The sequence below is a fragment of the Macrosteles quadrilineatus genome, unplaced genomic scaffold (genome assembly GCF_028750875.1).
Source record: "Macrosteles quadrilineatus isolate MER2022 unplaced genomic scaffold, UCM_ALF_1.0 Scaffold_2__2_contigs__length_208266976, whole genome shotgun sequence".
In the NCBI taxonomy this organism is placed as follows: Eukaryota; Metazoa; Arthropoda; class Insecta; order Hemiptera; family Cicadellidae; genus Macrosteles; species Macrosteles quadrilineatus.
Genome location: NW_026542595.1, coordinates 115574698 through 115589016, shown reverse-complemented (window position 1 = coordinate 115589016; position 14319 = coordinate 115574698). Strand labels below are relative to the sequence as shown.

The 14319-nt window shown below is 37.8% G+C and overlaps 1 protein-coding gene across 1 annotated transcript; it reads left to right on the top strand.

Moving 5' to 3' along the window:
* The first annotated feature begins 5468 nt into the window (after positions 1 to 5468).
* On the top strand, positions 5469 to 13844 carry LOC128987638 (ragulator complex protein LAMTOR1). Its single transcript, XM_054408593.1, has 5 exons — positions 5469 to 5625; positions 7192 to 7268; positions 8042 to 8131; positions 11113 to 11317; positions 11902 to 13844. Exons 1-5 carry the CDS (start codon positions 5581 to 5583, stop codon positions 11992 to 11994), a joined length of 510 nt encoding a protein of 169 aa, XP_054264568.1. The 5' UTR covers positions 5469 to 5580; the 3' UTR covers positions 11995 to 13844.
* Positions 13845 to 14319: the final 475 nt, after the last annotated feature.

The window sequence follows — 14319 nt, the reverse complement described above, 5'->3', positions numbered from 1 at the left end:
AAAACGTTAGCCACAGAGTCGTCCTGAGACACACACTGACTATACAAACACATGTAACAAGACATGTTAACATGCACGACGTGGTGGTCAGGACAGATGTCGTGTTTGCTCAAGACTGTCCTCTCGTTAGCCACAGAGTCGTCCTGATACACACACTGACTATACAAACACATGTAACAAGACATGTTAACATGCACGACGTGATGGTCAGGACAGATGTCGTGTTTACTCAAGACTGTCCTCTCGTTAAAACGTTAGCCACAGAGTCGTCCTGATACACACACTGACTATACAAACACGTGTAACAAGACATGTTAACATGCACGACGTGATGGTCAGGACAGATGTCGTGTTTACTCAAGACTGTCCTCTCGTTAGCCACAGAGTCGTCCTGATACACACACTGACTATACAAACACATGTAACAAGACATGTTAACATGCACGACGTGATGGTCAGGACAGATGTCGTGTTTGCTCAAGACTGTCCTCTCATTAAAACGTTAGCCACAGAGTCGTTCTGATACACACACTGACTATACAAACACATGTAACAAGACATGTTAACATGCACGACGTGATGGTCAGGACAGATGTCGTGTTTACTCAAGACTGTCCTCTCGTTAGCCACAGAGTCGTCCTGATACACACACTGACTATACAAACACATGTAACAAGACATGTTAACATGCACGACGTGATGGTCAGGACAGATGTCGTGTTTACTCAAGACTGTCCTCTCGTTAGCCACAGAGTCGTCCTGATACACACACTGACTATACAAACACATGTAACAAGACATGTTAACATGCACGACGTGATGGTCAGGACAGATGTCGTGTTTACTCAAGACTGTCCTCTCGTTAGCCACAGAGTCGTCCTGATACACACACTGACTATACAAACACGTGTAACAAGACATGTTAACATGCACGACGTGATGGTCAGGACAGATGTCGTGTTTGCTCAAGACTGTCCTCTCGTTAAAACGTTAGCCACAGAGTCGTCCTGATACACACACTGACTATACAAACACATGTAACAAGACATGTTAACATGCACGACGTGATGGTCAGGACAGATGTCGTGTTTGCTCAAGACTGTCCTCTCGTTAAAACGTTAGCCACAGAGTCGTCCTGATACACACACTGACTATACAAACACATGTAACAAGACATGTTAACATGCACGACGTGATGGTCAGGACAGATGTCGTGTTTACTCAAGACTGTCCTCTCGTTAGCCACAGAGTCGTCCTGATACACACACTGACTATACAAACACATGTAACAAGACATGTTAACATGCACGACGTGATGGTCAGGACAGATGTCGTGTTTACTCAAGACTGTCCTCTCGTTAGCCACAGAGTCGTCCTGATACACACACTGACTATACAAACACATGTAACAAGACATGTTAACATGCACGACGTGATGGTCAGGACAGATGTCGTGTTTACTCAAGACTGTCCTCTCGTTAGCCACAGAGTCGTCCTGATACACACACTGACTATACAAACACGTGTAACAAGACATGTTAACATGCACGACGTGATGGTCATGACAGATGTCGTGTTTGCTCAAGACTGTCCTCTCGTTAAAACGTTAGCCACAGAGTCGTCCTGATACACACACTGACTATACAAACACATGTAACAAGACATGTTAACATGCACGACGTGATGGTCAGGACAGATGTAGTGTTTGCTCAAGACTGTCCTCTCGTTAAAACGTTAGCCACAGAGTCGTCCTGATACACACACTGACTATACAAACACGTGTAACAAGACATGTTAACATGCTCGACGTGATGGTCAGGACAGATGTCGTGTTTGCTCAAGACTGTCCTCTCGTTAGCCACAGAGTCGTCCTGATACACACACTGACTATTCAAACACGTATAACAAGACATGTTAACATGCACGACGTGATGGTCAGGACAGATGTCGTGTTTGCTCAAGACTGTCCTCTCATTAGCCACAGAGTCGTCCTGATACAAACACTGACTATACAAACACGTGTAACAAGACATGTTAACATGCACGACGTGATGGTCAGGACAGTTGTCGTGTTTGCTCAAGACTGTCCTCTCGTTAGCCACAGAGTCGTCCTGATACACACACTGACTATACAAACACATGTAACAAGACATGTTAACATGCTCGACGTGATGGTCAGGACAGATGTCGTGTTTGCTCAAGACTGTCCTCTCGTTAGCCACAGAGTCGTCCTGATACACACACTGACTATACAAACACGTGTAACAAGACATGTTAACATGCACGACGTGATGGTCAGGACAGATGTCGTGTTTGCTCAAGACTGTCCTCTCGTTAAAACGTTAGCCACAGAGTCGTCCTGAGACACACACTGACTATACAAACACATGTAACAAGACATGTTAACATGCACGACGTGGTGGTCAGGACAGATGTCGTGTTTGCTCAAGACTGTCCTCTCGTTAGCCACAGAGTCGTCCTGATACACACACTGACTATACAAACACATGTAACAAGACATGTTAACATGCACGACGTGATGGTCAGGACAGATGTCGTGTTTACTCAAGACTGTCCTCTCGTTAAAACGTTAGCCACAGAGTCGTCCTGATACACACACTGACTATACAAACACGTGTAACAAGACATGTTAACATGCACGACGTGATGGTCAGGACAGATGTCGTGTTTACTCAAGACTGTCCTCTCGTTAGCCACAGAGTCGTCCTGATACACACACTGACTATACAAACACATGTAACAAGACATGTTAACATGCACGACGTGATGGTCAGGACAGATGTCGTGTTTACTCAAGACTGTCCTCTCGTTAGCCACAGAGTCGTCCTGATACACACACTGACTATACAAACACATGTAACAAGACATGTTAACATGCACGACGTGATGGTCAGGACAGATGTCGTGTTTACTCAAGACTGTCCTCTCGTTAGCCACAGAGTCGTCCTGATACACACACTGACTATACAAACACATGTAACAAGACATGTTAACATGCACGACGTGATGGTCAGGACAGATGTCGTGTTTACTCAAGACTGTCCTCTCGTTAGCCACAGAGTCGTCCTGATACACACACTGACTATACAAACACGTGTAACAAGACATGTTAACATGCACGACGTGATGGTCAGGACAGATGTCGTGTTTGCTCAAGACTGTCCTCTCGTTAAAACGTTAGCCACAGAGTCGTCCTGATACACACACTGACTATACAAACACATGTAACAAGACATGTTAACATGCACGACGTGATGGTCAGGACAGATGTAGTGTTTGCTCAAGACTGTCCTCTCGTTAAAACGTTAGCCACAGAGTCGTCCTGATACACACACTGACTATACAAACACATGTAACAAGACATGTTAACATGCACGACGTGATGGTCAGGACAGATGTAGTGTTTGCTCAAGACTGTCCTCTCGTTAAAACGTTAGCCACAGAGTCGTCCTGATACACATACTGACTATACAAACACATGTAACAAGACATGTTAACATGCACGACGTGATGGTCAGGACAGATGTCGTGTTTACTCAAGACTGTCCTCTCGTTAGCCACAGAGTCGTCCTGATACACACACTGACTATACAAACACATGTTGCAAGTCATGTTAACATGCACGACGTGGTGGTCAGGACAGATGTAGTGTTTGCTCAAGACTGTCCTCTCGTTAGCCACAGAGTCGTCTTGATACACACACTGACTATACAAACACATGTAGCAAGACTCTAGAGCCAGAAAACTAATGACCACTAGCCACTAACTAAAAACAATATTAAATTCTGATTTATTAGGGACGTACTATCGGAAAGGATTGAACTCGCAGCTTGCACCTTCCGCTGCAGCTTGGTCCGTGAAAGCAAAGTTCTAGTTGGGTTTTTGATTCCAGGGGTCGACGTTTAAAAGGGTTTGAAGTTGGCTTAGAACATTGGCAATGAATCACAAGATTCCCAAATGGCCCTGACTCATGGCCAAAGGATAAACTTGGAATGCTGGGATTGCTCTAGCAATGTGGGACGGGTTGTTCGGATTGCTCTAGCAATAGGGACGGATCGCTCGGATTTCTCTAGCAATAGGAATGGTTGCTCGGATTTCTCTAGCAATATTATCTCCAAGGATGGTTCCTTGTCGACTGCCCGAGAGAACTGAGAATGGGGTCCCAAACTGCCGAGGTTTTATGCAAAAATCTGATCCATCTGGAGGGGCAAAATCGCGCATGCGCAGGAGTGCAATTTTTCCTCAGTTGCAACGCAGCTGCCATGGAGAGCTGATCTTTCCTTTAGTTAACAAAGAAAACAAATGGTGATTGAAATTGAGGTTATGTTCGGTGGATAGGATCAGAACTGGCATAATGGTATCGATGGTGTCGGGCGGCGGAAGGATATGTAGAGCGGCGGAAGGTGACGTGGGGCGGCGGATGGAGTAGTAAGGTAAGGAAAAGTGCGGAGGTCGTAGCCGAGGAATATGTAGGACAGCGGAAGGTGACGTGGGGTGGCGGAAGTTGACTGGGGGCGCCGGAGAGGAATCGTAAGGTAAGGAGATGGGCAGAGGTCGTGGTGGAAGGATATGTAGGGCAGCGGAAGGCGATGTGGGGTGGCGGAAATTGACTGGGGGTGGCGGAAAGGAGTCGTAAGGCAAGGAGATGGGCGGAGGTCGAGGCGGAAGGATATGTGGGGCAGCGGAATACGATGTAGAGCGCCGGAAGTTGACTTGGGGATGGCGGAAAGGAGTCGTAAGGTAAGGAGATGGGCGGAGGTCGTAGCGGAAGGATAGGTAGGGCTGTGGAAGGCGGTACATACCACGACGTGATGGTCAAGATAGACGTCCTATTTGAATTACATTTATATAATTTTTATGCTTATGTTGGAGCACTAAGATTCAGGAAAAGATACAGTAACAATCTTGAGAAGTTTTCTTTCACGCATCTCTGTAGTCTTATGAATTGTACTGGTTATAATCTGTTGTTGTGATACACTGTGATTCCGGGGACGAGTTATTATGTATTCTTAAATTGTTTTATTTGTTTAAACGAGGTTTTAACTTAAATAACTGAAATAACAATAAACAAATTCACGTCCCTATTGTAGGATATAGTGCACCGGACAGGACTAACAATAAAATCGTCTTCAGCACTCTTCAGCTGATCTATAATATGACACATAGAATAGTAAACTCAAATAGAACTGGTGGTTGGTTTTGGTTAATACCAGCTGGCCTATTTAAAAACATCACCTTCACCCACAGTTATATTAGCGTTATAAGTGAGTATGTGTAAGAAATTCACGTTATATACTCTGGAATTATGCACTATGGGATCCCACTTTAACATAGTATTCGAACCAAATTAGTTTCTCTTTGTCTGTCTTGTTGTTTATCTGCCTTTGAGAGTAACCAATTGAAGAAACAGCTGACTTTGAAATGTTTCATCCTTTTTATCGTAGGTCTATGATTAAAGTGCTTTGTATGCGTGAATGTCTAGTTGTCAAATAGTGTAGAATTTAGGTAGAAGTAGTTTTTAATAAAAACCGTAGTCAATTTAGTTTAAAACATTTAAAAATGGGTTGCTGCTACAGTTTTTGCAAGGAAGACACCACATCACAGGTAAGTAACTAAAGTTTATGTGCCCTAACCTAAAAACTTCCATAAAAGTTGAGCCCTCAAAATAAATTGAGGGTAAATCCCCAGAACATACACGACAATTTTATTGACTGATTTAGACCACTTCAACAAAGTTTCAATTATTGATTTTCAGGCTATGTTTATGTTTTAGACATTATTCAGCTCAATGGTGTAATCTCTATTCCTGTACTGACCTACCAGCCTATGCAAGGCATAGTTCGGATATATTTTTACAATAGATTTTTAATTTTAACATTTTAAATAGGTAAGAATTGAACACATTTAACTTCTGCAGAGAGTTATGCAGAGAACCTGGAGAAACTATGATATATTAACCGATGAAATATCAAACCAGGGCTATTTCATCTCACAATATATCGTCCGGAACTGTACCTTTCAACTCAAACACAAGTAGGCTGCCTAAACACTTAACAAATTGTGCTTAAATGATTTTTGTATCCTAAGGCGAAGAATGACTGAAATACTTTTGAGGAGGTAATAAGGTTCTGTAACGACAAGGTGCAGGATAAGTTACCACCTAAAAACTCTGTAGGCCTCCTCTTTAAAAAGCCTTTGTAGGTAATGGTTTAGTGTCTACACCCCATAACTTACTAGAGTAGAGTTTTTAAATTTAAGGCCTAATAAGTCACACTTTGCCAGACCCCTGTTGAAGTGAACATAAGCATTAGTGCACGATTAGGTACCTAATGCGAGAAATCAAATAAATACTGTACCTAAGAAAGTATATTTTATCTATGACTGTACCTATTCGATCTGTGGTCGTTTCCAAATTGCGACTTAAATGTAAATCTAAGACTTTCTCTGTGGTATTTGATCAGTTGTCATCATCCAATTTTTTTTCCTTTGTAGGCTATTGTGTTTAGGTTGTGGCTTGATTTTAACATATGCTAAATGATTCTTTGTTTTGTTTACATTTACGTTGTTATTTTGTAACCATCATTGCAACCCATAAGACCAATGTTAAAATTTAAAAATTTTGAGTTACTTTAAAATTATATACCGGTATGCATTATAAAAAGTTGAAATTGGTTACGTCTAAACCATCCAAACATTTGACAAAACAACCTTGGTAAGTTGGGCTAAAATATGTTCAGCCGTCATTGAGATTAAGTGTTATAAAGATTGCATTGAAGTTGATCCCAAAGAGCTTTGCTTTGGTCTGCTCAAAAAGGTCAAATCTGTTAACTAGCTACTTAAAGTGCAAGTTGTGTCAGGTTAAGACGGTTAATTAATTTTCATGATGAACAAAAAAGTACAGAAACTGTTTATCAAAATAAATAGCTATCCCAACTTTAAGTTATCTAAACCTACATGCAATTAGGCTAGATGAATTGGGAAAGTTAAGGGATTTTGATCTTGTTAGATTCTTAAAATACATTTTCTTAATTTATTAGTCTTAACTTTAGGTAACTTGTACTACGGTACTTTGAGTTTTCTTAAACCTAGGCCCTATTACGTAAAGTTTTAACAATTATGTTAACTCAAGACATTGGCCTTTCACTGATTATCACTGTTTCTGTCCTTTAGAATGGAGAGCCTACAGAGCATTCTCGCTTGTTGGTTGACCCGGTCAGTAACAACACTTCCATACAGCGAGTCCATAGGTGAGTTTGAAACCCGAGATATTTGGGCGAATTAATAAATCTAAGCAACACTACTCGGTGATTAAAAAAGAACAGTGCAAAACTAAACGGTTGGAACGTCCGTGTCCGTGATTTCAAACAGCTGATTGTTACAGCAATGGAAAGGGCATGTTGATAAGTTTGTTTTGATAAGGTTATGTTTTGGTTAAATGCTATTGTTAGTGTTCAGCAGAACTTTCGGACCAAAATTAGGAAGGAGGCTCCTCATCGGAACTGCAATCGAAGCCAAATTTGTGCGGAGTCCAAAAAACTGATAGGGAACTTTACATACACAAAACCCGTTCAAACTGCAGTTATTACGAGCATTTAAGCTTACTGACAAGTCAAAACGCACACATTTTTGCCATGATAGCTTCAATTCTTGTTGATATTCCTTGTTTAAGGGTTTTCAAGTTATTTCTCAATTCGTAGGGTTTTCTAACAACCTAGTTTCGGTCACAGGTTTTATCTTGTAACAGGTTTTCAGTTCATATTTGTTTTTAACCTGATATTTAACCAAGCAACAGGTTAACTTTATCTACATTTAGGCAGAAAAATAACTAATGTTTAAATCTAAATCACTTCAAAAAGTAATAAGCCTATGATTTTTAAGATAGTGAAACAAAAAATATTATTTGCTTTCAAGGTTGTAGTTTTAGCACTGGCATAGCAAATCATGTACGGTGTACAAGTATCCTACATACTTAAACCTCTTGAAGAATTCATTGTTAACATATTTGCAATGATGGTTTCAGTGATGATTTTGAAGCGCAGTATCCCAACTCGCTACCAAAAAAGACGGACGAACAGTCGGCTCTCAATAGGATCCTTCAAGAAGCAGCCACGTAAGTGATATTTTATATGATTGTTTCGTAAGTAACCTAGAGCACAAGGATCATTGGGTCATAGGATTATTAGTGAGGATAGCAGGCTTACCTGATTGGGAAAGAGTCCTTGCACAAGAAGCACAAGACTTAACCCTATACACATAAAACATTAGAGTATTTTACTGTCACTGGCAGAATTTTCAACGAAGAGATAGTTTTTAAGTCCAAAGAACTATCTCTTCCTTAGTTGAAAATGCTGCCACTGACTGTGAAATATTTTAATGTTTTTGTATATACTAAATAACTTCTTGATCAGCATTGTACATGTCTAAATACATTTAAATACATTGTACATGTCTAAATTTGGGGACAGTACATATATATTTACCGTTTTGTGAGTTAACAGTATATAAGCGTAAATACATGTTTTAAGTGTTATTTTAGACGTTTATTTATTTACTTTCCATGTACATTCTTTAAAGTCTTATGTTTTTTTATAAGCCTGCTATCCTCACTTAATTAAATATCTTATTTTTTAACTTTATTTAGTTTTGCATTTTTAATTAATGGATTGGTACCAAAATATCACTAGTTAGTCATTGATACCTTTTACACTCAATTATTCCAATTATGTTTGTTAATGAATCATATTCAAACTTAATTAAGCCATCAAGAATTAAATGTTAAGTAATTGTAAAAGTGAATTTCGCTATAGAACTCTGTAATCGAATAATAAATTAAATTGTTGTTTGTTCTGTGAACATGTTTGTGTGGACATACACCATAAGGTTCTGTATCTGTACAAAAAACTATAAATAAATATATTGCAATCAGTCTAAATATTTCAGAAAGAAAAAAAACTCATTACGAGCTAATTTGTAATTTTAACACACATGAGTTACGTTCAAAACTTTATTTTAGCTTTTGTTATAACACTGTTTTTGTTTGTCTTCAGTTCAAAGTACTGTGCGTATTGTTGCGTAACTATTAGGCCAAGTAAGATAGTTCTATTGACTTATAGCTGTTAGCAACTAGATTATGAGAAGAACATGTGTTTGATTTGTAAACTTGTAATCTACTACTGTAATCTATTAAACTTTTGAACATTTTTTACTTAAATTTTGGTTGAATCCAAACTCATCTATAATATTAAAACGAAACAGGTTTTTTTTATTTCACGATTCTGAATCAACCACTTGACGGATTTTTATGATTTTTGTGTTGAAAGAAAGATCATTTTAAGAACTAGGGAATGTCGAAGCCATAATTTTAGTTTGGGGTTGCAGTTTTTAAGAAATTAAGTTTTAATTTTTTTAAAGTCTAGCAGCCGACGCTAGCAATTTAAAGTATTTTCAATGCTGATTCAACTAACAGCTGGTTTATAACTGTCATTGAAATGTTTATGTTATGAGTTGTTTGTTTACAAAAATATTGTTCGTTGGTGTTTGCCTACATACTATTTCACTTTAAAATGTAGGTAGTTTTCTCCTACCGTGAAGGATCTGCGTTATCAGGAAACTAAACATCTCAAACACTTGCGTTTACTCAAGTTTTGTAGTAAATGCAATCTGCGTAAGATTATGCATTGCAAATTTCAACTCATATTTGGGAAATATTTTTTCAGCAGTTTATCGCTTAATTGTTATATTGTTAATTGTCGCTTAAAGATATAAGTGGTTTACGTGTTGATACTTCTTTTTTCTGTATGTTTATGTCGGCATACTAAAATTTTGGTTAGTAATGAAAGCGTCAATCAGTGTAGTAGGTCTCTATAAAACTGTCAAATAAACTGCAGGGTGCAGTAGAAACCAAAGTCGACTCATACCATACCAACTATCCCCGTAATACTGATGATTCAGAAACTTGGGCACTGACCAAAGAACCGAAAAACCTTAATGCTGGGTTAGATAATAAAGTGCAGAGAAAATATACAGACCAGTTCAAGATAACGGCCCGGAGGTCGAAATAAAAAAGAATAGAGAGCTAAGAGAAATGTGTTAACACCCAAATTATAGGGATGCTTTCCAGAAGTAGGTAAAGCTTGGATGGACAGGCTGTGCATAAACTTTTAAAAAGTATATTCCAAGGAGTACCACAACATAGACGGGAAATATGAAGTTTTGAAATGCTTCCTCAGACTGGGATCTAAATTTTGAAGAGGCAGGTTATAGAAGAGAATCCTCATTAAATTTTCAGTGGTCACCGGGGTATTATAGTTTGTTGAGGTAGGATAAGGTATGGTAAGTACGTAAGTAGTATATGTAATTGGAGGTGGCATGTAGCTACCCTACTCAAAACCAGTGTGAATCGGTCACCAATCTCACTTCAATATTTTTCAAATCGACACAAATGCTGTTTTATGGTAAAATTATCGGATTTAAAATGCATATCGCCATATTTTATGTCTATATTCGAATGGAATAAATAGGTGGTCACGTTACATTTGTGTATAAGGTGATCTTCTCCATTAAAACTGCCAGAATTTGTTTCTATGCGAGTAAACTAGATGTTCTGAATTATTCCGTTTTAGTTGACAACTCGATTCCCGTACGTAGGACGGGCCACCAGCTCGTATATCTAATAAAGATAATTCTTAATCCAAACATAAATCTTTAATTACTGATACATCAATATAGAGATAGTCAAATACATCGGAGTACTGTGAATGTAAATCTACACCTTCTGTGACAGCCTCAAAATCTATTAATTATCAAAGAACACCTTCAGTGTAGAAGAGAGTTATTTAACGTAATAGGTTAAATCATACTATTAAATTATAATATGTTAATATATGTTACCTTAGTAAAACGGTTATTTTTGTAGCATCATCTGAACTGTAGGAACCATTTTGACTACTATTGCAAAGCACTATTTCCTATCTCTACTTCAGTTAGTCTCTAAATCATCATGAATCATTCATGAAAAAATGATCATGATCATTGATGAACACCTTCAGTGGCAGTCAACTTCGACCAACTCACATGTGGTTTTGTTTAAAGGAACGTGATAGACGTGGCAGCGATGGGAGCCCACAACCTAGAACAGCACGAGTATGCGGAGAGGGTGAACCACTACAAACTGAAACTGCAAGGGGTCGCCAACCGTCACCAGGCGCCTCGGAAACAGTCCTGTCTTCTGGTAGACATACCTCTACCAGACAAGGTGTTGGCCATCACACCTATAGAAGACAAGGATATACACCAGGTAAATTGCCAAATCATAAAATTGTGCTTTTGACTTTTAAGATGCGCTATGAATGTACCGAAGGGGGAAGGTTGTCTTTTTTTGTGATAAAAGTACCAGACGTTATCAATTATGCGGACAAGATCAGCTTAGAAAGGTTGTGGTACAGCATGTGGAAATGCCCACAAGTTTATGGTTTTCGATTGTGGGTAATCGAAGATTCAATAAACAAGGTATGTGGGCTTGAATATCTCACATGCCCTCCTCAATGATATCTATTACTTCCTACAATTTTGAAATGCCTTCGATCAATTTTGTGGTGGAAGGTAACTAGACTCTGTGGTCAGCTGATTATGCAATCAAAAGTAAGGCTCAGTTCTCCCCTCCGCCTGTTTTATGGAAAGCCAGATATGTTATAAGCTAAGAACTTCCCAATACATTTACTGTTTTCTTAAGGAGCGACATGATACCTAGGGTATTAGCTTGTTCCCTATATGACAAATTCAATAAAAGAAAAGATTCCACAATAATAACTGATTATTGCACTCGTAAGCCCAAATGTTGTTTTATATTAGTTACCGTAAGCACTCCTTTCAATGTTTCAGATAATGGCAGCTTGTGAATCAGCGACGGCAGCTTTAGCCGAGCTCAAAGTCGAACATAAAGAAGATCTTGTTGTTCCGTTCAGAATCCCTTGAGTTCCTTTACAATCCCTTATCAACAGAGTGTCTTGTATCTATTTTTGTATCAAAGTTTCATAGGGCTCGTCAGCTTCCACTATCGCTAGCTTTACGTGTACAGTATCATCGTCTTGTAGTTACGAGGAAATTATTTTGGGAAAGATTTTTTCTCTGTTGGCACATAAGGCTGAAAACGGTGTATTTTTATAATGTGTGAAGTAAGTGAACGTAAACCTTTTAACTGTGAAAAGATTGAGTCTCTTTTAACGATTGTGAAGCTGTTAAACTACCTTTTTCCTGGGTACCAATTTTTTTAAGGCTGGAAATTATTATAGTCTGTATGGTGGAACCTGTCTCCCGAGCCTTCCGTCTACATGGCACTTAACCCATTGTCCAGTTCCCAGGTAGATGGAGTCTCAGTATACAGGTTCCATCATACATACTTTAGACAGAATTCACTGCTAGTGAAGTCCAATATCTAAAGGGTACATAAAATAGTTCAAGCACTATCCCAATAAATTGATGATTACATAATTTTACTAAAAATGTAGATGGATTAAAAGTTTTGTTTTATGACAACAAATTATTCAAGTTTAATTTAGGTCGTTGGATATTTGTAATACTTCTCATAAAAACCATATTGTATATTTATTTATTGATTATTGGATATCTACAAAATTACCTCTCAACATTCAATTTTTTGTAATAGAAGTATTTTTATTGCAATTAAGTAAATGAAACTTGTCTTTGTGTATGTGTAAACGTTTTGAAGCAATTAAATCATATTAGGTGCCTTTGATAGTAAAAGATCTATTTAAAGACGATTACATAATTGAGATCTTAACCGAGAAGTCAATTAGGCTATTTAAAGAAAGACCAAATCGTCGGGAACTACATGTTAGGATTTTGTTCAACTTTCCTGCTGGTCGAGGAGATTTATTTTTTGTCTTGATCTAGTGGCAACATCAATTTTATCTACTATAAATCATTTTCTTTAGAGGAAATTGAGATAAGGTGCATATTATAGTTTTAAATGTTAAATTGAAAGATTGCATATCAAACACTACATCATCTTTGTCTATTATTACAGTTTATTTTGTTTTGAAAAAATTCTAGTAAGACCTATTTTGCTTTTGAATTTATAAATTAGCCCATATAAAGTAGAAGTGTATCAACAAATTGACAAAAACTTATAAGGTAGGCCTACTGCATTGTTGTATCCTACTTGCTGGAGTGAAATATAGCTTGTGTGAAATAACTTTGAACATAAATTTAAAGTGTCAACCAGTTAAAGTATGTCTCTAGGGAATTTAAGGTATATTATATTGTCTAAGCATAAAGTACAATTTAACTTTCTTTGCTACGCCTATACTAGAATATTTTGTAACTTTTCAAATATATTTTAATGTGATTATGTAAATTTGTAAATTTGTATAATGATACCGGTATGAATTAAGTTTGGGATTTATTTTCCTGTAAAGTAGCGTTGCTGATACGCAAAATTACCAATTGTAAAAACCTTAAACAAAATTTGTCGGCTAAAATGGTTTTTAATTATTTTAATTGTCTGTAATCGTGAATAGGTAATAGCATACAAGAATTTTAAGAGGAGACGTTATGGTTGAATTTTGCATGGAGTTGTAATTTTTATTACTTTAACATTACGTTACTGAGAAGCCAATTGTGGGAGTAATCAGTAAGTGGCTGTAATTCAAGGGGTTATGAACTACCATATAGGTTCAATTTAACCCCCTGATTTACCATCACTCTAGTCCATATTGTTATCTGTACATATTTATTCCCTAGTATTAAGCGTTTTGTATATTTGATTTAATCTCAATAAAATGTGATACATAGAACATTCTAAATTAGTGTAGTTAGTGATTTTTACTCCTAAAAGTATATGATTGAGTAGGCAGAACAAGTGCAAAGAAATGAGAATGAATGAAGGTACAGAATATTGAAAATGACTTCAAATTGCACAACAGGAGTCACTCGTGCTGGGAAGACCAAAATTGCATTGGAGTGGCCAAATCCATAATGGCCAATGAATGGCCTACGCAGAATTGATGCAACTGGAGGCTTGATACATCTTTTTTGGCAAGGCCAAAAACCTTAGGTTTGAGCGGCCAAGAAGTTTAGGTAAGGTAAGTCTAACATACTAAACTAAAATACTAAAAAGTATCTAATAGGTCTATAGTCTTAAGTATCTAACAAGAGTTAGAGCTTAAGTGATAGAGAGGACTTGATAGTCGTAACGCTTAAATAATATTTCTTCACAATTTGAAGAAATAAATTTAAAACTACATGTATTTATCTTCCAATGCTAAATTCTTTGACGGA